Genomic DNA, 24548 nt, shown 5'->3' on the forward strand with positions numbered 1-24548 from the left:
CGGTTCTCAGGGCTCTTGGCCTCTTTATTCTAACAGCATTTCAAACGCTTGGATACACCCCCACCCCTCCCCCTCCCCCCACCCCGACCCCCCACCCCCGACCCCCCACCCCCTTTGGCATTTTGAAGGGATTTATCCAGGATTGTTCTGAGAAGCTGGGGAGGGAAAGGCTGTTCTCTCTGAGGATGGACGACCCTTGGGTAACTGCAGAGCATCTGGGCTGGGCTTTGAGTCGAGCGCTCGCCCAGTTACACTGAGTGAGCTGCCGGGTCTGCTGTCCCCGTGCAAGGTAAGGGGTGGAGGCCGGCCGTCCCCACTCTCTCCCCAAGTCCCTCCTCTTAGGCTTGTGAAGCAGGTCCTTCCATGTGGACCCAGATCCACGTTACTTTCCTGCAAAAGCAACGTGCTAAACCGGGCAGCTTTAAAATCTGCAATTAATCTGGGGGCGGATAAGACCCCAAGACAAGGAGAGCTAAATGGGCATCGAAAAATGTCACCCAACGATCCAGAAACGTTTCCTGTACTGCTGATGCATTTACTATTTTGCAGCGCGCCCTTTTTTTTTTTTTTTTTAACTTCGCTGAATATGTATTTCGCTGGCCTAGCCTGTCTCAGTTTCCTCTGCCGACCGCACCCCTCTGCCCTGCCTCTCAGCGAGCCAGGCTGAGGCCCGGTCTGCTCCCCACCTGCCTGCGCCCCTCGCCCTGCGCCCCTGCCCGCGGGCCGCCAGGGCGCCTCCGCCCCGGGACGGGCTGGGGCGAGCGCCCGGGGGCGGACTCCTGCCGCCCAGCTGAGCCGCGATTCGTCACTCGTACAGAACTTTCCCCCTTAAAATCCCCGCTCCCTAACCAGCCCTCCCTCCCCGGGGAGGTTTTGATTTTAGTGGCTTTCCTTCCTTTTATTTTGCGTCGTGTTGGGGGTTGGCACCGAAGCGAACTTGCGGCCGGTCCGAGCGCAGCCTCAGAGGTGGCCGCCCTGCCGCGGTGACCCGGGCACCATGCACTCCGAAGCGGAGGACGCCAAGGAAGGTATGATTCTGATTTCTCGGGGGCCGGCCAAGTCTGGCGGAGGAATGTGGAGGGAGGGCGCCTCGGGGAGCAGATGGGAGCCGTGCGGGGAGCGGTGGGTACTTTGTTCCTTTCCCTGCGCCTTCCCGGCCCTGCCCTGCCCTGTTAGAGCTGCCTGTGCCTAAGGCTGCGCCCTCCCCATCCAGCCGCCTTCAGAGCGGATGGGGGGAAGAGCGGGACCCAGCGCCCAGGCAGCCCGCTGAAGGCTGCCTTGTAGATGTCTCTGGAAACGGAGCGGCCCCGGCATTGCCTCCAAGAATGCACAATGTGCTGGGAAAAGCACCGCCTGCGTCAGGACAGCGCCTAGCTCGTCCCCTGGAAGAGCCCTCCAAGTCGAGGGTCTCTTGAAAAGGGTTTCAGAACTTAGAAACGCCCTGTGTTCCAGGCTAAAAGGGGAAGCGGAGGGAGGGGGAGAAGTGAAAGCTCTTTATTCGGGGAATCGGGTGGTTTTTTCCCCCCTTGCTGGCTTTTTCAGCAGCGAGTTCATTCTGTTGGGGGCCGAAGGGGCTGAGAGATATGACTGGAGCCTTGTGCAGCGTGAAACTGAGGAGAGTCTGTCTGTTTCTAACTTTGCCAAAGCCAAGGGTTTCATTTACTCCTAACAGAGAACGGGCGACAAGGCTGGACAAGCTCCAACCAAAACACAATTATACGCTCGTGTTAGTTCGGGGAGTTTATTTGTGTGTGAGTGTTTGTATGCTTTGTTTCCTGAAACTTTATGTCTACAAAAGTCCTCTTGTACGCGGGGGTGGGAGTGGGGATGGCTGGGGGAAATGAGCGTGAGGGCGCAGAATGTTCAAGATTGTGAAATTCCTTGTCTTTGCAAGTAGCCTCTTGGCCAACTGGTACATGTTAGGTCAATCACAGCAGCTCCGGGAGCCCGAGAAGCCGAAGGAGAGCCCTTGGAAGTTGTCCTCTCCGGTCTCTTACTGGTTCTACCAAAGTAAAAGCTCCGTGTTTCGTAATGTCTCTGCAGGCCGACGTTTTACCTTCTTATGCCATGGAGGGAAGCAGTCCATTAAAAAGAGACTCGTTTAATAGAAATGCGGCTGGTGCGAATGAAAATGACAGCAAGGAGCATTGCTTTTGAGGTTGATGTGGAGCTTGGGGGATTACCGTCTCCTTGCTGTGACCTGTGTCCTGATGGAGCTGTGTGCTGATGGGTACTTCCCTTTTCTGTCTCATAGCAGCAGTCTCTACTAAGGCAAACGTAGTTGAAGGAAGGCGAAGAGGAAATGGTCTGAGAGAATCCAATGGTGAACTTCTGTCTCAATGACAAGTAGCATTTAAGCTGGTATTTTCTCCCGGGCAAGTTTTTCCTTTCTTTTGAGTAAAAAGGGAGAGGGGAGAAAGTAGAAAGACAGTATCCCGAAGTACCTTACATATTTCTCTGGCGGTGCCCACATTCTTTCCTCCTGCCCAGTTCTCTGGCTGTAACCCTGAAAGTGAGTGTAAAGAGGTCCCTGATGGCCCCCCTTCTCACCTCACCTCCACGTGTCATCATTTTCATTCCACAGATCTGCGGCAAATTATCTGGCTTCCATGCTACTTACAGAAAGCCCAGAAAGTTTCTTGTAAAAGAATATGAGGTGCTAGAGTTTTAAATTGATGGCAGTTAGGGTAGAATATGGAATAACTCTTGAGGGAGATTGATCACATACTTTATTAACAGATGGAATTATTACAGCTTCTGCCAGGCGGTAAAGGGTGAGTGTGTGTGCGTGTGTGTGTGTGTGTGTGTGTGAGTGTGAGTGAGTGTGTGTGAGTGTGTGTGTGTGTGTGTGTGTGTGTGCGCGCGCGCGCTTTCATGTGTCCCAGGCAGCTCTCGAAAGGCTGGTTATTGGCTGGGATCTAGACCCACCACTGAGATGGCTATGAAAGGAGCGATGCTGTGTAGATAACATCTCACTTCTCTATCTTTATTACTCCTTTCCCCTCGCCTTAGCTTTTTTCTCCCTCTCCTGTGGACTTCTGTATCCCATGCAGTGTGACATCACCATAAGCTCTTCACAATGTCTTCATTGCAAGAAGATTGTCTTCAGATGCTTCATGCCTTCGTGCTGTAATGGGAGATACTTTTAAGTCATTATTCTGAACCAAGGGGCAAAACTAGTATACTTTGTTTGGGGATGAATCTGAAAAAAATACCAAGTCAGATTCAGAGGTCCTTGGAGGCCAAGATATTTGTGAATGTAGTAGCAATGACTGGGGATATTGTTAAGCTATCGTAGCTTAGAATGTACTTGATCCCATGCCAGGAGTGTTGAACTTTCATCCTGAGTCTATAGCCACCTCTTAAAGAATTGATTTAATTTTGCCTGCTTACAAATAATTATGTAATTGTGCTTGAGTATTAAACAGAGAAAAATAATTCAGGCCTCACTTTAGTGAAAGCTGAATACATTTAAGATATTCAGACATACAGTGATAAGAAAGCAAGAGATATGAAGGAAACCCACAGTTTATTAAAAAGGGGAAGCCATTAAAAGGAAAGATACAAACAGAATCCATCCAACAGATGAGGGCTTCCTGAGGAGATACGTTGATGGGCCACGTTTTCGGCATTTAGTTGCTTTCTGCTGAGTAAATTACTTAATTAGATAGTAGGAAAAATGAATGAAAGTTAAGATCTCTGAGTGTCTTTCTGGTGCTAAGCATCCAGGGGTCCAGGGCTCCTTCGCCCTGGTTTTGAAGCTTTGGTACCAGAAAGTGAGGACGCCGTTGTTAAGGAGGGGTAGCCTTGAGAGGACTTGGAAAAGAGTAAGCGTTGAGCTGTGAGTGAGCTCGGCTCCTCCTCCATTGCCCATAATAGCATTTCCCACCACCACCTCATCCAGTGATGCATGCCTCACCAGGCCTGCTATTTCACAAAGAAAACAGTAGCCATTAGACAACTCCCTCAACTTCCTGCTTCCAGACCCACAGGCTCACCTCCACCCACACCCACCCTCCTGATGTCTGTGGAACAGGTGTGTGTCATTCTCACTGCAGAAGGCCACTCCTTCCACCTCAGGCTCCTCACCACACCAGTCTGCTGCATGTCTTCCCTGGCTCCTTCACGTCTGTGTGTAGACATGCTCAATCTCCCTACTTCAGGGTGTCAGCACTTGCTGTTCTTTCTGCCTGAAATATCCTTCTCTCCACCTGACCCCTTTTCCTGATCATTCCCTGGTTGGAGGCTTTTCCTGAATCTCCAACCTAAATTAGGATCCCTTATTGTCCTTCTCGTAGCACCTATTCTTTCCCTCAACATCACTCATCACATTGTTTAGCATCTCTTCTCTAAACCATAAGCCCTTAAGGGCAAAACCATGTCTGTTGTATTCTTCATTGTATATCCAAGACATATCCAATAAGAGGTGATCATTCAATCTATATATATATATAAAAGGCTAATATGCTAAGTGTCTGACCATCCAAGTAATGACGTCACGTAGCAGCGCCCAGTTTCCTTTCCCTAGCAACTAGCCTCCTTGCAGTTTCTTCAGCCCAGGAACATGACTTGCTTTATAGCCAGGTGGAAACATTTCACACTGTAACCAAATGTCTGTGAAGTGTTTTCTCCTGCCTGTCTCATTTGATCCTCACAGAAGTCCTAGAGTAGGCAGATAGGAGACTTGGTGGAATCGTATTTTCTTTTAATTAGCCTGAAAACCGAGATTTAGAAACTTGACCAGACTGAAAAGAAGTAAGAAATGGTGGACCTTGAAAATGACTTTAGGTTTTGTCACTGCACAGAATATAGTCAAGCACTGCTGCAGTTAAATATTTTACCCTTTGTTCTCCCTGCATGATCTACAATAATAATTTACTTTGTGTTGATGTTTACTGCTGTGTTGCTGACAATTACCTGAAAGAGAAGTTGGGGTGCTTCACTGGGCTGGAAGAAGTTTAGCTACATCAGAAAGCAGGTCTACTTAAGCAAGTTTGTTCTATATCTATAAAAGGCTAAGTTGACTCGTGCGTGTGTGATACATATAAAGCTCTGGCTGGTGCCAGTCACACTTGTGTGTTTTGATCTGTCATTGCCGATTGTGAATTTGGTTGACACTTCTATTATAAAGAAAGGGCAAATAGTGACATTAAAATATTTCTTCTAATTAATTTCCTTTCCCACTAGTATTTTATAAAATGAATGAATGACCTTCATTTAAAAAAGGTAATACTCAATATTTTGTTCAATTTTAGACATTCCTCTCTCCTTTAAAATGAACCCTTTAAAAAGAAAAAAGCTTTTGCATGTTTTCTACTTTTTCACTCTTGTTCATCCTTCAACCCATTGAAGTCTATCTTTTTTTCTACCATTCCACTGAAATCACCAATATCACCAGTGACTTCCCCGGTGCTAAAATCACCAATGATCAGCATTCACATTTCTGTCCTGGTCTTATACTTGATCTTTTTTTGCAGCATTGGACACTAGGAGGCCAGTGTCTCTGCAACCCTCAACTCCTTCCTTGGTTCCTATGACACAACACTCTCCCGATTTCCCTTCCCTTTTCCAGCTGTTGATTTCTAATCTCCTCGCTCTCCAGCCTGGACTCTTCCCAGAGCCACCTGTACACCCAGCAGCTGGTAAGCACGATGCTTTGAATGTCATGTAGTCACCTCGAATTCAGTATGTGCAAACTGAGCCCATCATTTCCTACTCTCCATAAATCTGGTCCTCCCTTTGTATTTTCACTGATCACTGCTCTCTTTGGCTTCCAGATTACACATCTGCAAGTTGTCCTTGATACTGTCCTTTATCCTCAGATTCTTCCTGACTCTTCAACCTCCTCATTATTTGTTGAACGTACCTCCCCCATCTCTGCTTTGGTTCTCGCCCTCAGCATTTGCACCTTGATGGTGATAATAACCACCTCTGTCATCAGGATTCTTGGATACAAGAAATGGAAGTTGATTCCTGCTATCATAAGCAGGAGAAATTTATTCAGAGTGTATTGGGTAGTTCACACATCCACAGAAAGGTTGTTCACACATCCTCTAAAAATACATCAGGAGATGCAGCGAGGACATACCCTAGAATTGCCTGGTAAGGAACTCACCATGGCCTTTTCCTCCTCTGTATTTTTCAGTTCTGTCACTGCTGGGACTTCAGATGTGGCCGAAATTTGGTCATCCTGAACATTCAAAAATCCCAGGCATAAACCATCTGATTCATCAATGCTAGATTGTGTACCTACCCCTTGCTGCCCATGGGAGAGGGAATTTCTGGTTCCAGCTTTTGTAGTGGGAGAGAGGCCTGATTCCTACCAACACTTGCAAAATGAGGGTTTCTCAGAAAAAGGAAGGGAGTCGGACGTGGATCACCAAAACAACAACAAATATTGACCACAGCACTGAACTGATCCGTCCAACCCTAGTGTTGCCCTTTTACTTACTTCCTTGTTCCCTCAACAAATGCTGTTTCCTTTGTTGGGATCACTCTCTTGCCCGCTCCTCAGGTGGGTCTTGTGGCCACCTGGACCCCTTTTGGAGAAGATGCTCTTTCAGAGAGTTCCCCCAGCCCCCTCTATTCCCCTCAGTCGCACCACGTTTCATTTGTTACGGTTATTAGTTTTCTTTACCTTTGCCTCTATTTCATCATGAGCTTTTTGGCAGCAAGATTTGTATTATTTTTTCTGAATCTCTGGTGCTTGACCTAGGGCCTCTCATATAGGAGGGCCTAATAAAGCATTAGCAAATTAATTAATTTATTTAAAAGGTCATATGATCTGATGAAACTTTTAGAATAGTAAGTCACCTCACTTTATAGGAATAGTGCCTTTCAAACCTAGAGGACAAGCTCATTTAGAGTGTCCCCACTATAATACAGTCAATGGCAGAGAGAAAGCAAGCATGCGCCTTTGATCTCTGGGCTCAGGGGCCAGAGTGGCTTGCTGGCATCTCCAATTGCCTTGAAGACTGAAGAAACAATTGTGAAACCAAAATGCATTTAGCTCTTCCATGTGCCAGACATGGTGCTAAGGATCTGATTGTGTATATTATCTCATTTAATACATAATAACCCTTTGTGTTAATTATACATAACAATTAAGAAAAGTGAGCTTCAGCCCTGACCGGTTTGGCTCAGTGGATAGAGCGTCGGCCTGCAGCCTGAAGGGTCCCAGGTTCGATTCTGGTCAAGGGCACAGAATCCCAGGCATAAACCATCTGATTCATCAATGCTAGATTGTGTACCTACCCACTGTGTACCTTGGTTGCGGGCACATCCCCAGTAGGGGGTGTGCAGGAGGCAGCTGATCGATGTTTCTCTCATCGATGTTTCTAACTCTCTATCCCTCTCCCTTCCTCTCTGTAAAAAAATCAATAAAATATATTAAAAAAAAGAAAAAGAAAACAGGTTCAGAGAGGTCAAAAACAGGGCCTAAAACTACAAAGCTGTGAACGTGGAATCAGGATTAGAACAAAGGCTGACTGAACATAAAGCCTGAGCTGCTCCTGTGATGTCCAGAAGCTGCCCTCCCCTCCTCGGGTAGCTTGGCACTCAGGAGGATGCTCTCTGTGGCCCAGTTTGAGAAGCCAGGAGTAGAGAGACCAGGTGTCGGAGGGGAAAGAGAATAGCCCGACCCTGCCTCTTTCTCTACTGCTCAGGGCACAGACAGGGATTCTGGAGTGCACCCTTCAGACCAAGGAGCCCAGCAGGACTGGCTAGGAGGTGCCTGGAGCCAGCTGCAGAGAGGGACCGGAGCACCTGTGGGACCAGAGGGGCCTCACTTCCTGGGGCAGTGGCCAGCTTGAGACAGACAGTGTAGACTTCCCTGGTCACTGGTGTGAAACAAGAAAGAGTGGGACCAACACCAGGCAGGATATCATAGAGAAGTTCAGTCGTTCCATGGTGGTGACTTATGAATATCCTCTTCAGTCATCAAACACTACAGTGGTTTTGTAGAAGCTGCCATACCATGTGGTGTCCTCACTGTTTTAACCTCACATGGGGTGGCAGCTTCTATAATAGCACCACCGCTAAGCATCACTGTTCCAGTCTCCTCCCCTTCCCCAGCCCTTGCGTGGCAGAGGGAATGGAGAGGACAGCAGGTGACGCGGTGGTTCGGCTCCGAGGAAATGCATGGCACTTGGTGCTGCTGCCCTTGATGTCATGTATACTATAAAGGGTGCAGCCTAGCGCGAGACACTGGACTCCGGCGTGATTACGTTTCCTTTCATGTGGTCATTAGGCTTGGAGGGAGGTGTGCTGACAGGGGCTAAAAGTGGACAATCCAGTTAGAGATGTGTGCCCTGCAGTCTCCTCCACAGTGGGTGTCAGGAGTAACCTGGTATTGCCTGACACCCCAGCTGTGTAAGCTTAGGTATATTTGGGCCTTCTCTTCCTCACTTCTGAAGTTTTCATCAGATTGAATATGCATCACACCTTTCTTGTCACCTAATTAGGATGCCAGGAAACAGTCAGGGATAATGTGGATGATTAAATTCCCTGCTCCTGGCTGTTTACCAGGAAGTAGCCAAAAAATGGGCGGGCGGGCAGGTGAAAGAGAAAGCAGTAGGGCCAGAAAACCTCAGGACCCAGTTCATTTCAGAATAATGCGGGGTCGCTGAGTTTGCTACAACCATCCGTCAACATTTCCATCTGTGTGAAAAAGATGGTAACCGCTTCAGAAACAGTGAGGTTGGCATGGTGTACACCTCTCTTCATGTAGTGGAGTGTGCCTAAAACATAGCATTGACTGACTTATTTTTAAAAAAATCAAATCAGTATGTGTATCTGTAATATTTAAGGAAGATCTGCAGTGAGAAGACTTTTATAATTAAAATAACTCTCTAACAACACAAGTGGAATCACCATGTATAGAGTTCAGAGCAATGTTGCAGGTCCCTTGTCTAACCTCTTCACTTTTGAGCAGTGGTTCTCAACCTTCCTAATGCCTCGACCCTTTAATACAGTTCCTCATGTTGTGCTGACCCCCAGTTTCATTGTTACAAATTGAACATAATTAAAGCATAGTGATTAATCACAAAAACAATATGTAATTATACATGTGTTTTCCGATGGTCTTAGGCGACCCCTGTGGGTCATTTGACCCTCAAAGGGGTCGCGACCCACAGGTTGAGAACCGCTGCTTTAGAGAAAAGGAGCTGAGGCCCAGAGAAGTGGTGTCCAGGCCCTTTCTAACCCCCTTGTGCCCATTTGGCAAACAAGAAATTTTGCAAATGTAGGTCTTGGCATCCTGGATTTTTGCGTGCAATCTTGAAGCAGGACAGATCTGCTTGTATAGACATCTCTCACTGCCTTCTGGGGGAACTTTAATGGAATGGTTGACACTTGGAGATTTCCCATTTCACTTCTCCTGCGTGTACCTGAGGAGAGTAAAAGATGAAGCATTGTGAAATCAACTTCAGCTCTGCACATAGAGCCAGTGAGATCCCTGGTTTTGAAAGTGGTAGACAGAGTGAGAGGCAATTACACAGTGAGCTCACTTGTTTTCATTCCTTTGGGAGCATCATTCAGGAAAATTAGCCTTTGAGGGTGCTGGCTGGGCAGGGGCTGTCTTGCTGGGTGAGAAGGTGTGCGTGTGTGTGGGTGGGAAGGGAGTCAGCATTCAGACACCGGACATGCCGTTGCAGGAGCAGATGGGTGTCACACACACACACACACACACACACACACACACACACAGCACCTCAGGCCTGGTGTGTTCTGGGAATCAAATCGCATTCTCTTTCAGGAAATGGCTGTGGGGCTGCAGCCCACTGCTCCCCTCGCCGCAGACCAAGATATTTGAAACAATAAAAACAATTGCATAAAACTTGTTTAAAAGGCATAAGGACCCTGAAGAAAAGTTAGAGCTGTAGTGTGTGCTGCTGAACAGGCAGTAAATGGCTGAGGGAGTGCTGGTCTGGGACTCTGTATGACCTCAAAGCCTGTGCTACTAGGCTGGTACCTTGTGGTATTTATGGTTTTAAAGTTGTACGGGCATTAGTGTTTGTGTAAGCAGTAGTACTGTGGACTTTCATTGCTGTGCACATTTATTGACAAATAAGATTTAATTTTATAAATAACAATGAGCAAAGTTTCTTCCAAGGAAATGGGGAGGCAAAGAGGCCACGAAACAGAACGCCCCCAATGACCACGATAGCTTTCGGCTCCTGAAGCCTTAAGGCCTTTTTTGCCTAAGTCAGGGTTGACTCCCCGAAAGAGAATAAACAACTCATGAATTTACCTTCCAATTTGACAGGCCATCTGTGCTTGCTGCCAGCTCACGTGGTCCATGTGTGTGTTATCACGTGGCCCACTCAGCTAAGCTGAGCTGGGGACCGGAGGTTTCCCCAGAAATGCAGGTTGTTCTGCTTGCGGTGGACAGACATGATGGGGAGCTCAGGATGAGAACAGCTCAGAGGATGAGGCAGCAGACCCTGTGAGAATCTAGAGGAGGGAGTGTTCATCAAAAGTCATGATGGGCCGAAACTGGTTTGGCTCAGTGGATAGAGCGTCGGCCTGCGGACTGAAGGGTCCCAGGTTCAATTCCGGTCAAGGGCATGTACCTTGGTTGCGGGCACATCCCCAGTAGGAGGTGTGCAGGAGGCAGCTGATCGATGTTTCACTCTCATCGATGTTTCTAACTCTCTATCTCTCTCCCTTCCTCTCTGTAAAAAATCAATAAAATATATTAAAAAAACAAAACAAAAGTCATGATGGGCAGGATTGACTTCACAGAGTGGTTAGCAGACTTCAGCTTGGCCCTGTAGGCAAGAGGAGAGTGAAGGAAGGAAGCTTAGAGCATTGTGGAGTGGAGGGTTCATGGGGGGCACTGGTGAGCCACATTGCAGTGGTCCATGAGGCCAGACTCAGCTGCCCACAGGGACACTGTGGGTAAAAGACAGGCACTGGGAGTCAGGAGAGCTGGCCTCCTTGGTGTCTGTGCAACCTTCAGTGGCTGATTAGTCTCTATGAGCTTCAGGTTTCTAGTTAGAAAAATGCAGGCTTTCATATTAGACTAAAGCATGCCTGAGGTACCTTCTAGGAGGGAAGCAGGTGTTGAGCTGGAAGAGAGCAGATGCAAAGCTGTGTTGTAGGGATACCAAGCCCACAAGAAGCCTGGGTTGGTCTGGAAGACAAGACTGAGCCTGGATTAAAGGAGCCTGGCAGTCAAGTGTGGGAATATCCAGTCATCATGGAGGAGGTGATTCCCCTTAGGTGCTCTCCGAGGGAGTGACTGAAGAGAGGGGAGGAGTTAGCCTCTGAGAACACCCACTTCTACAAGGGAAGGGGGTATAGGGAACAGAAATGGGTAGCTCAAGAGGTAGGAGGAAAACAAGAAAGAACAGGGCTTTGGAAGCCAGGAGGATGAGAGCCCTGGGGAGGCGTGGTGAGCCACGTCTAAAGAGAGGTTCCCTGGAAGATTACCTCTCTTAGGGCCTCAGTAAAAGCTGAGAGCCTGGGTTTGAAGAGCTTGTCTGCTGAGAGCTGAGAATACATCCCAAGTATTCAATCAGTATTTAATGGGAATGAGGGAGGCCTGTGGGCCCAGAAATGACTGCCCCGCTGTGAGCGCCTGCCCCATCTCCTGAGGGAGGGAGACCTTCATGTCTCTACTGGCCTTCATGTCCCAGTTGCCAGCAGATTCCTTTCTGATCTCCCGTCATCTCCGACCCCTCCCTGTGGCATCACACAAAATCAGCTCTATGCCTGAAGGTGACAAGCTGAGGTAGGAGGAAACTTAATCCAGCTCTTCATCCTTCAAGCTTTGGCCTGTCTGAGAAATAGAGAATTTTTCTCCCCTCCCTTTCGCCTTCACTTTCTCTTCCCCATGTTTTTCCTGCCTGTGACAGGAACACCTGTCTAGGAAAACCACTGATGTTTCAGCCAGGAATGTCCTAGATTTGAAACACAGGGGACTCCAAGGGCTTTACTCTTACATGTGTTAAATAGCAGTTGGGCCACACCCAAATTGAGCCATTCAGTTGAGCCATTCTGAGGTGCTAAGCAGTTGTCACGCCAGTGGAAATATGCTAGGTGGCTCCTCCCTTGTGAGAACCAGTGAGATAATGCTTGTGTCAGTGATTAGAGAGCTTCACTCAGCGCTGTATAAAGAAGGAGGTTTGTCATCACACCCAAGATCAAACCCACCCGCGGCCTGCCTACGATATTTACCCAATTAAGAGGTACTCATTTTGCCCTGACTGGTATGGCCCAGTGGATAGAGCGTCGGCCAGCAGACTAACGGGTCCCGGGTTCGATTCCGGCCAAGGGCATATGCCTGAGTTGTGGGCATGTGGGGGTCGTGCAGGAGGCAGCTGATCAGTGCTTTTCTCTCATCAATGTTTTTAGCTATCTCTCTCCCTTCCTCTCTGTAAAAATCAATAAAATTATATATATATATATATATATATATATATATATATATATATATATATATATATTTTAAGAGTTACTCATTTCACATTCTGTAGAAAGCAGCTGCGCTTGTCCCAAGGAACTTTTGCAAAGCTGTTTGATAAAAGTAAAATATTAGTGCCTTGACTGCTCTCCATTGTGAAGCACTTAAAATCGCTTTCACCTTTCAAAGGTTCAAATTAAGTCAGTTATGAATTAACTAGAATGAAAATGCACCCCTCCCTGATATCACATGTTTAAATGTTGTTCTTCAGAGAAAGGAGATAATTAAAGAAGAATTCTCTCAGGAGAGTTTCCAAGGAGGTAGAATTCAGGGGCAAGTAGCACCTACTGCAAGGGGAGGAAAAGAATTGGGAAACCAGATTAGCCAAGGAAGTGAAGGGAGGAGGGGCCATTTGGCAGGTTTTGACATTTCAAGGGACAGATGAGGAAGAAATAGTGAGTGGAGGCGATGGGGAGTGGGAGGAGGTGGGAGACAGCGGGTGGGATCCAGGCCTGATGCAGTCCCCAAGGGAAGGGTAGGCCTGTGGAGAGAGAGGAAGGGAGGAGGAAGGAAATAACTAAAGTCAAAACAAAACAAAACCCAAAAGGTGTGCAAAGGTAGAGAGGTGAGCTGCAGGATGACCGGGATAACTGGGATTAGAAGTTTGGGCCGTTTATTTTGCTTGATTCTACAGTTCTCAGGAGGCATGATGCTGTGTGGTCTCCAGAGTAGGACACAGATTTGGAGCTGTGAAATAGTGCTGTGTGCAGGTCACGGGAGCACTCCAGTTCTCAGGCGGGTTCATGCAGACCCATAAACAAGGAGTTGACACCCAGGAACACCCCTGCTGAATTTCCAACTGTCAGTTGGGGCCAGTCGGAAGCCAGGGCTGTGTGATGTTGGCTTGGATTCCTAGTGACTGTATTACTGGATTATAAAAATTTCCTCAAATAGCTTGCAAACCGATGATGACTTAGAAAAGCAGTAATGCCAGCCTGCGGCCGTCATTTCAAAGCCATCAGCTGGGTTGTGCCATCCATTTTCTGGAAGGCCGGTGGAACTTTCAGTGAATGGCTCTTGAAGGAGTAGAGAGCCCTCACCCCCTCCTATGAAGCTGAACCTCACTTCTCCGGGGTTCACTCATTAACAAGTCTGACGGTAAGCAGGCTCACTGAAGAATTGCAGGCTGAGGCCTTTTATGGGGAGGGCTGGTTTAAATTAGTTGGCTCACTCAGCACACCTCTGATTTGATGATCAAGCTGATAACCTTAGAAGAGCGGGAGCAATTACTGGTTGTTGCTGTCTATCCCAGCAGGCTTTGGGCTTGCCCTCTGTGCGTGTGGTTAAGTCATGGGGGAGGGGAGGGGAGGGGAGGTGTTCTTGTTGCTCTCAGCAGTGGAATTCAGCTGGCTTGTTTGAACACACAAAAGGGTTAATCAGGTAAATTATAATGCTCTTGGGAGAGGCGGCGGAGCTGAAGCCTGACACAGCCCTCAGGGTTTCTCGGGGAAAGGGTCATTCTTAAAATCCTTAATTGAGTTCCTTTCTTTCCAAAGATTGGTTCTTGTGGTGTTAGATTAATTGATTAGACCAGATGATAAAGTTTACATTCCTGATGTCTATTTGAATCCTCTGCATATTTGTTTCTTTTAAACTCTCAGAAGGCCCTTCCTTTAAAATATAATTGGACCAAGTGAAAAGAAAAAAGGAATAAGTTGATTTTGCTGACATTCTACAGTCTTCAGGCCCTTTTGTAAATGAAGATGTGGACTGTCAATTGGACTATTTAATTGTAGAGGGTGGGAGTGGGAGAGCTGTTATATTTGGTGGTGGAGTTCTAGAATATCACAGAGAATACCAGAAAATTGTCTCTTAAAGTAACATTGTCTGTTGTTTTCTAACCGCCTCCCCCCACCCCATCTATCTGTATTCCATGAAATAGTCAAACCTGTTTTCATTGTATATCTTCAGTTAGCCAGATTTTTTTTTTTAATGTTTGATGCTGTGTTTTAGTCTATGAATGACTCAATTGATTAAATGTAGGCAGCTACTAAACTTGGCAGTTTGTTGCCTTCATCATGCCTCTGGACAGGAAGTGTTCAGTATAGATATGACTAACCAGTTTCCAGGCTTAAAAATAAAGTAAGTGGGGGATTTCTGGACAGAATAGGTCTTTGTCACTCATTTCAACATGTCTGATAAGTGTGAAGCTCAAAGCCAACCACTTTGGTTTCTCATTTTTTCCAGGCCATAACTTCACCTGAAATTTTCTATTATACAAATTGAAACTTATTTTATGCTGTTTTTTTTTTAATGGAATAATAGGGTATTTGAATAGTCATGAGAATCAGCTAGAGTCAGTATTCTCTCCTTATTGCCTCTTTTATGCTTAGCTCCATTTATTTGTTTTTATTATTCTTTCTTTTCTTTTTTAGCTCTTTTTAAATCATCTTCCTCCTGCGGTAGGTTATGGGGAAATAATCTTCACTTGCCTGTGTAGCACCTCAAACTCCAAGTAGTGAGAATGTGCCTGGACATCTACATGTACTGTATGACTTGTCTTCATTAAATCTAAGCTCCACTAGAAGTAGCATTTCCCACCCCACCCACCCCCAAAAGTTAGTTCCAGTCAATCTAGTGATTCTTAGATAATTTTTTGTCAGGTAGCCCTTTAACAACCCAGGAAGAATTATATGATTTTGACAGATACCAAATGTTTTTGGCATCTTGTTGCCTATAGCTATTGTTTCTGGATGTTAAAGATAATTTCATATTTTCTTTTTTCTTGCCAGCTTCCTAAAAAATGTAATTTTCTCTGCCTTAGTAAAAACGTTATTCTCTCCTATCTTTCTTATTCTAAGCAGCTTTTTTGGGGGGTGGAGGAGGGCCTTGGGAATTTAAGAAGTCTTAACACCACATTTTGTGGAAGTGCTAAAGTTGACACAGCATTTATTAGACGAGAATGTCTCTAAGAACTATAAAAAGGGGTTTCTCTTTCTAAATCCTTAACTCTGTGCAAGTGTTAGTCTCTGAGCTTACTTTTATTTTTATTTTTTCAGATGTGGAATTGTGCCATGGGATGATAATTTAAAATACAAAATGCATGCAAATATTTTTAGTTTGGGCTAGGGTAGTTATTAATGATTCTTTGGAACAACTAGACTTCCTTTGCCAAATTTAGAAATAAATCATAAATTTATAACGGACAGGATTGGTTGCTATACTTGGTTTGAATGTGACGTTGGCTCTGAAATGCTTGTTCTTCTGTGCTGCTCATGGTCTTCTCCTGTTTTCAAGACCCAGGCAGAACAGAACAGAATAGGCTCTGCTGTGCATTGGGTTAGAGCTTGATAAAAATCTGGTCTTTTGAAAATACAGGAATCCTGTACCCCAAATACCCTCTGCCTGTTCCAGCAGGATGCTGCCATGGGAAAGAGAACAAGCCAGACTTTCGTGAATGAAACGATTCCCTGATCTGAAATGTTAATCCCCTCTACCTGTGCAGTGATCAAGACTCTTGTAGGTTTTATGATGATGGGCACATTGTAGGGAAACAGAAAATGCTTCATAACCAGTGAAGTGTGAGGATAGATAGACATATGATCCAGAGGGTAAAATATTTTGCAGAATTAAAATCTTTGCTGGTTTCATGAGATTGTGGATCATCTGAAGATTGATTGGTGTTGATCCATCATCTGGCCTTGCTGTCTGTTTTGTTTTCGCTGTTTTTTAGGTATAGGAGGGCATTGTACACACTAGGTGGCTGTACCATCCATGGTGCCCGCAGTCAGCTAAAACTAAAACCATGATGGGCATTTAGAATATACTGTGCATATGGGGGCACTTCAGAAGGCCCAGTAGGACCTTCTTGCTCATTCCTTTGGAGGCCGTCTGGGTGATATTCAGTCTCCTAGCCAGGGTTTTTTTGTTTTGTTTTGTTTTTTAATATATTTTTATTGATTTCAGAGAGGAAGGGAGAGGAAGAGTGAGATAGAAACATCAATGATGAGAGAGAACCATTGATTGGTCGCCTTCTGCACACCCCACATTGGAGATCGAATCTACAACCTGGACACGTGCCCTGACTGGGGATTGAACCATGACCTCCTGGTTCATAGGTTGATGCTTAACCACTGAGCCACGCTGGCCAGGCTCCTAGCCAGTGTTTTGGTTCACAGTGATGAGGCCTATGCTCAGCGCAGGCCTATGGGAAGGCTTTAACCAGACCAGGTTTGCCCATGGAGAGTTGTCTTTTAAATTTGGATCAGACTGGCTTTATTATCAAAACACTTCTAGTACATCTTGTAGAGCAATAGGAAAAGGAGTGTTTTAGGTGTGACCCTTGTGTTTGAAATACCTGCTTTTTTCCCTACTGGTTTTTTTGTTTGTTTTCCCACAAAAGCATCTCTCTGTTTCAATTCATTGGAATTGTACATCTTCCTGGGTTCCAGCCATTGGGGCATGGATCAACCCAAAGAAGTTTATTACCATTAAGTCTAGTTTAAAATAAAAAGCAACTTTTAGGAGTAAGATTAGAGAAAAGAAAGCTGTTACTTGATTTGGAGACAGAGAAACAGTGGAGGAATTCAAATCTAAAACTCTTTAGGCTAACTAAAAGAGGCCTATAAACCCCATGTAATGCTTTTAACCACTAAAATCCCAGCATTCATTTGTTAGTTTATACCTAGAAGATGAGAAATGGTCTTTATCGGACTTCAACAGCAAAATAAAGGCCTCAACCCTCTTTAACCATGAACATACATGCCCTGAAGTTCAACCAAATGATGGGTGATAAAGTCAGCTCCTGGTCAAAATGATCTCAATTGTGAAAAGAAAATCTTGCTTCTAAGACCAGAAGGGCCCAGTGTGTTGGCCTTCCTAGGCTTGGGCCACCGTTTTGCCTGGAGCCCAGAAACAAAGGAATAGCTGTTACTAAGACCTCTACTGACCCAACGCCAGCCTCCAGCCAGAGTTCTAGGCATCTTTTCCGCTACCCCTAATGATTCAAAAAATATATATGTTAAAATGTTTCAGATTCTTCACCCTCCATCAGAATGCAATGAGCCATAAATCAGCTCAAGAAAAGATGACCCAACTCCTGACCCCTTGATACTTTATTCAATGCCATTAAAAACCTTGGAGAGCTGGGATATTGTTAAGGCCTACATGTGGAAGCTGGTCTCTTAATCCAAGAATTCTACAGTTTTCCTTTTTTGTGTGCCTGTATCTAAGATTGTGCTATTTTGTAATAATACCAACTTAATGGAAGAAAAATGATGTGAGACCTTTGCTATTCAAGAATTAAATTCCTTTTGATGTTGGCTAGGGTCTCAACATTCATTTAAACACAGTTTCTAAATTTTGGTTGGGGTAGTATGAATAAGTATGGTATATGGTTTTATTTAATTCTGTAGGATGTAGTGAAAAAAGATTTCATTTTTATTCATCCACTGGGGAAATATGGCAGAATTCTTCCTGGGTATTTGCTGTAGACTGTGCCCTGCATTGGAATGTGGGTGGAGTTCCGGCATTTGTGTATTTGTATGTTTCAGGGAAATAAAGGTACAGAGAAGCACTTGTTCATTGCCTATATAAAGGCTAACTGTACAGCTGACAGCTTAAAAATACTGTATGAGACGACATTTCATGTCCAACAGTAGCATCTGTTTCCTTCATTCCAAGATCAGCAAATGGCATTAACGATGGATCATGCTGAAAATGGAAGAGGATAAACCCTTTTTTTTTGGCACATCCATTAACTCCTCTCACCATCCTTTTCAAAGCAGGAGTAGACTGAATGGCATAAATGGAAAATTGACTGGCGTTTAGTTTAAGGGGAGGGGCCGTGGAGGGGGACTGTTCCTTTAGGGTAGATTTAATTTTCAGATTTAGAAACTGACTCACATCATACGTTCTAAAAACTTGATTCATTTTTTTTCTTAAGCATGTATTATACATTGGTTTGCATTTTAGAGAGAAATTCAGTACTCTTTTTCTAAGATATCTCCTGCCTTTTGCAGCAATGAGAACATTCGAAATCATATAAAGAAGAAAATTTCAATAAAGTGGTTTGTCTTTATCCTAGAAACATTGTTTTAATCAGAGGTTCTGTTATTTATCAAGAACTTAATATAAAATGTCCACTACAGGTCATTAGTAATATTTCTCAGGAACAAAGATATGTCCATAAATCGTACTAATCATTTGACTCAGTAAAATTATATTCATGGCCTTATGAAATAAGCATCAGGGAACCATGTGTTTAGATCTTATAAGGCCACCAGTCTTTTAGAAAATGAGTCTAGATACCTTAAAAGGACCATCATAAATTGCCCCCTAATGTTTTATAAAAATGTTAATTAATACCGTTCTTACTTACTTATGGAGATCTTTGTCCTATGTCTCTTGACCAAATTGACCCTGACAGTATGAACTGATTCTTCCTAGGCATAAATGACATTTGGATTTAGCACAAAAAGTACTCAGCCCCTTCCTTTTAAAACAAAAACTGCCCTAAATAGGGTAGCTCTTAGCACACCAAGAATGACTCCCCAGTAGTAATTATTGTTGCTATTATATCCATTGCTCTATAATATCCCCAAATCTAAGAAAGAGCAAAGAGGTTCAGATCCCTGTGCCTTTTACCATATTGATCACTTTATCTACTATTCAGGAACTACTAGGACATGTTTCAGTTCATTTAGAAACTGGTTTGGAATTTTTAAAAGTCATTTCAAAACTCCTCACCAGGGAAATCAAGACAGGTGTGCGCCAGGAGCCTGAGCAGGTGTGAGGTAGTGTGGAGCCTCCGCCTAGAAGGGCACGCAGTGTGGAGACCCGGCTCTGCCCTTGCGGAGTTCTCATTCTGGAGGAGATAGCAGACAAGTAAGTAAGGACGGACATGCAAGGGGAGCGCCGCATTGCTTAGAGAGGTTCAGGAAGGGCTGCGGCTGAGATACTTGAGGTAAAACTGTTTAGGTGGATGGCACTGGCAGGAAGCTTTGGAAAGCAGGGGCATGTGGTGCGTGGTGCATGTCCCATTGGTGGTGGTACAGTAAACAATTCTAGGAGGCCCCAGGCCTAGTGTTAAATCATCTGTAATCGCATAACTAGATTAGTCCCTTTTTGGTTCCTTTGGAATGCTTTGCATCATTCACGGAGAATGTCTGTGTTTGTGGCTGAATGACTTTGGCCACCTTACTCACACTGACTCACCTTTTATGCCATGCAGGTAGACATGGGGCATGGCCTTTGGCAGGCAATAATATCTGACTAGAAACAAATAGTATTGGGGATTTTTTTTCTCATTGAATTTAATCATTTAAAAAATTTTAAATGATTTTTTATTATGATATATTTAGGGGAGTAGTATCAGGTTCCATTCACATACAGTATCTAGTTTACTTTTAAAATGAACTTATCCTATCTAATAAAAGAATAATATGCAAATTAACTGTCACTCTATCACAAAGATGGCGGCGGCCACGGAGCTGGAGCGAGCAGGAGGCTTGGGTTTCCCCTGGTGATGGAGGAAGCCAAGCTTCCTGCCTGCCCTGGCCGGACCTGGGCTCCACTCAAGGCTACAAAATTTCAATTATAGAAGTTAAATAAATCCCAGATACCTGCTTCTAGCCCACGGGCATGGCCAGCCTGAAAACGGCCATCAGACCCTAACCCAGACTGGCCAGGCACCTCAGCGGTAACCACCCACCCTGAAGGGGCTGTGGCCAGCCTGAAAACAGCCCTCAGCCCCTCACCCAGGCTGGCCACACCCCCATGGGGTGAGGGTCCCCATTGGGGGGGCTTGACCAGCCTGCAAACAGCCATCAGCCTCTCACCCAGGCTGGCCAGGCACCCCAGTTGGAACCCCCATCCTGAAGGGGGTGTGGCCAGCCTGAAAACATCCCTCAGCCCCTCACCCAGGCTGGCCAGGCACACCAGTGGGACCCCCCCACCCCCGATCCGGGACACCCTTCAGGGCAAACCAGCCAGCCCCTACCCGTGCACCAGGCCTCTATCCTATATAATAAAAGGGTAATATGCAAATTGACCCTAACAGCAGAAAGACTGGGAATGACTGGTCATTATGACACACACTGATCACCAGGGGGCAGATGCTCAATGCAGGAGATGCCCCCTGGTGATCAGTGCACACCCACAGGGGGAGCTCTGCTCAGCCACAAGCCGGGCTGATGGCTTCCAGCACAGAGGTGGTGGCGGGAGCCTCTCCCGCCTCCTCAGCAGCGCTAAGGATGTCCGACTGCATCTTAGGCCTGCTCCCCACTGGCAAGTGGACATCCCCCGAGGGCTCCTGGGCTTCAGGGGGATGTCTGCCTGCCAGCTTAGGCCTGATCCCCCGGGGAGCAGGCCTAAGTCAGCAGGTGGACATCCCCCGAGGGGTCCCAGACTGTGAGAGGGCACAGGCCAGCTGAGGGATCCCCCCTCCCCCTAGTGCACAAATTTTTGTGCACCGGGCCTCTAGTTTTTTGTTGTTGTTTTTTTTTAATATATTTTATTGTTTTTTTACAGAGAAGGGAGAGGGATAGAGAGTTAGAAACATCGATGAGAGAGAAACATCGATCAGCTGCCTCCTGCACACCCCCCACTGGGGATGTGCCCACAACCAGGGTACATGCCCTTGACCGGAATTGAACCTGGGACCCTTTAGTCCGCAGGCCGACGCTCTATCCACTGAGCCAAACGTTGGTCAGGGCCCTCTAGTTTTTTTAATAAAAAGCTATTAAGTAACCGTAGGAAAATAAAATATAGGTAGTGAGTAGACAACAAAGGCAGGAAGTCATGATGGTGGTACAGAAAAGACAGGGAATTAGGATGTTGCTCAGGGAGATACAGGGTGGCTTTTTGGGTAGAGAGAGATTTCAGCAAAGATCCTGGGGTGGAAAATGCAAAGCATTTTGATGAAAAGGTAGATTAAGAAGTTGGCTCAATGGTTGAGCATCAACCTATGAACTAGGAGGTCACGGTTCAATTCCCAGGTTTCAGACTTGATCCCCAGTGAGGGGTATCCAGGAGGCAGCTGATCAATGATTCTCTCTCATCATTGATGTTTCAATTTCTCTTCCCCTTTCCCTTCCTTTCTGAAATTAATAAAAATATATTTTAGAAAAATAGAAGAAGCAGTTGGCAGAAGCCAAGAGATCTGTTGGAGAGTTAGATGTGGAAAGTGGTCTGGCTCGGCTTGATTGGCAGCCAGGGGAACAGAGGGAGGGCCTTAGCCTATGGAGTCACACCCAAGGCTCTCTGAGAAGTGATTCAGAATGGTTCAAGCCTCTGATCGTGTAAGGCCAGGGTGGCTAATGCATATGCCTTGGGTAGTTTTCTGGCCGCTATAGGCATGTTGCCAGGTGGTATATTGGGGGGGCCCATTTCTCCCCACCATCCCCTCCAGTGTTGCCAAGTCATTTTTCTAGAAAAGCTTGAAATGTGAATTTTTATGTCACTGCTCCCAACTTTTACACACACACACACACACACACACAAAGTATTATGAGGCTTCCTTTTTGAGGTGATAAGAATGTTCTGAAGTTTGATGGTGGTGATGCATGACATTGTGCATATGATAAAAATTATTGGTGTACACTTTTTTATTTTATTTTATTTTTTTAAAATATATTTTATTGATTTTTTACAGAAAGGAAGGGAGAGAGATAGAGAGTTAGAAACATCGATGAGAGAGAAACATAGATCAGCTGCCTCCTGCACATCTCCTACTGGGGATATGCCCGCAACCCAGGTACATGCCCTTGACCAGAATTGAACCTGGGACCTTTCAGTCCGCAGGCCGACGCTCTATCCACTGAGCCAAACCGGTTTCGGCAAGTGGTGTACACTTTTTAAATGGTTACAATGGTGAATACTATGTTATATGAATTTTATCTAAATTTAAAACAGAAAAAAACATTACTGAGACCCAACAAAATTCATTACCAGCCAAAAGTTTGTCAGCTCTGTTTTAGATGGAGGAAGTACTGCTCGTAATTTTGATCATCCCAACATAGTGTACCTTTCACAGGGACCAGGAGGAGTTAATGGGCGTCACATTGTGACCCCGAATTAACCTTTGGCCTCTGTGGTCCTCATGGTTTCTTCCATCTCCTAAAGTAGGACTGGCGATAGAATGGTGAGAGGTGGAATGGTGGCTTCAATTCATTCTGGAATGTTGAATGAGTGGGTGAAAATACATAGCTACTAAAAGGTGGGGGCTGCCACCGTGGTTTATAGAAGTGATTTATTTTGTTGTTATTTGGCAACTAGTCGTTAAATTGATCCGTTATGCTATTTGCCAAAGTTTACTTTACCCAAATATCTACCATTAGGGAAGTAATCCGTCTCCAAGACAGCAAGTTAATATAGGGAAATGTTTTTTAGTTCTTACAAGAGAATGATTATAATGGTCCTTTTAGTTATTTTCTTTAACTGAAAAATGACTTTAATATATCAAGTATGTTTCATCAACACCAAAGGGTTACAATTATTTTAACAAACTATTTGTCTTTATGGTTCTTGGAGATTTCATTGTTTTTTAATTCTAAATTTAATTTGTTAGCCAATTCAATGACTTTTTCTTTCTTAACAAACTAGCAAAGAAAGGCAGAATTTATGCCTTTTTAAGTTTCTAATTTTTATGAATCAATTCTTTAAAACATGCTCTTTTTTGCCTTGGACGTTAGGTCAGTTGGTTAGAGCATCATCCTAATACACCAAGGTTGCAGGTTTAATCCCTGGTGTGGGCACATACAGGAATCAACCAATGAATGCATAAAAAAGTGAAACAGCAAAATGATGTTTCACTCTCTCTCCTTCTCTCCTTCTCTCCCCATTCCTCTCTCTCTCTCAAATCAATTTAAAAAATTAAAAATGCCCTTTTTAATCTTAAAAATGCAACATCTATTTTAGGAACAAAATTATCTTATTATTTCTTCAGAGTATGGGTTATACAGTAATTCTTCCCAAATCCAAATGTTATCAAGATAAGATATTTTTGGATGCCTAGCTTTAGTTATGAATTGACTCATTTAGAATAAACATTTTCCAATGGATTACATTGGAATATTCATAGCTTAGGTAAGAGTATTTGAGATAAGTAATAATAATGTAGTTTATAGTATCTTATTTTGCTTGTGTCTTATAAAAATTATAACATATTCCCCATCCTCCCCCTTTTTTAAAATGGCAGATGAAGATTAATTGAATATACATTATGGAAAGAAAGAAATAATTTCTTTCCATAGTGAAAAGAAATAACCCATCCCAAGGATTTTACTTTCAGGGAAAATGGAAACAAATAAATATGATATCAAGCAGTTTGCAGTAAGAGTTAGAAACAGGACAAAACATTTCTGACTGATTAGTCAATAAAGGCTTTGTTGAAGGACTATGAGGGGATGGGTAGGATTTCACCCAACATGGCTCTCCCTTCCCCCTTAACATTTCTGCTGAAATGTCTTCTTTTCAGAAAGGCTTTCCTCCCCTACTCTGGGTAAAATAGCAAAGCCCTGCCCCTGTCATCCTTTTTTACTCTTCACACACACACACACACACACACACACACACACACACACTCACACACACTCACACATACCCCTTATTTTTCTTTTAGCTCCTGCCACTACTTGACATTTTTTTTTACATGTTTGTTTATGTTTTAGATCTTCTTCTGTCAGAATCTGGGTTTCTTGAAAGCAAGAACTTTGGCATCCAGTAGATGCTCAATAAAAATGTGTTATGTGAAAGAATGAGGAAATGAATTAATGACTGGGGAAGGCGTTTCTGCTAAAAGTCTGTTTACTGGGTAGAACTCCCACTGGTATGGAAAAACCAAGTTCAGCTTTCTCCCAGGATCTTTACAAAATGGGCACATTTACCACCTCACCTCTCTGTGACCCAGTTAACACATGTAGAAATAAGGTGCCCAAATGTAGCTTCCTGAAGTCTGTGGCCTAATAACAAGTGGTTTAAAAACAAATCATTATTACTCTTAACCTTTCCACCACTTCCCCCAAGAAAAAACCTCCTCAGAATCTCACCTGCTAAACGTAATTTAAATTATTTCTAAAATAATTGGCTTTCTGAAATACAGCTACGCTGATGGGCAGAATTTCTAATTCCCAACTAGCCAGTG

General features: G+C 44.7%; 1 protein-coding gene across 2 annotated transcripts in view; it reads left to right on the forward strand.

Moving 5' to 3' along the window:
• Positions 1-24548, forward strand: part of TNFAIP8 (TNF alpha induced protein 8) — a 42277-nt gene that overhangs the window by 1425 nt on the left and 16304 nt on the right. Inside the window, exon 1 of one of the 2 annotated variants that reach the window (XM_081089908.1) lies at positions 859-1028. The exons of the other annotated variant lie outside the window; for it this stretch is intronic. Coding sequence (XP_080946034.1) covers positions 998-1028 — 31 coding nt within the window. The 5' untranslated portion in view covers positions 859-997. Of the gene's footprint in view, positions 1-858; positions 1029-24548 lie in introns of those variants that run through there. 2 annotated transcript variants of the gene reach the window in all.

This window comes from Myotis nattereri (assembly GCF_964212035.1).
Source record: "Myotis nattereri genome assembly, chromosome: 4".
In the NCBI taxonomy this organism is placed as follows: Eukaryota; Metazoa; Chordata; class Mammalia; order Chiroptera; family Vespertilionidae; genus Myotis; species Myotis nattereri.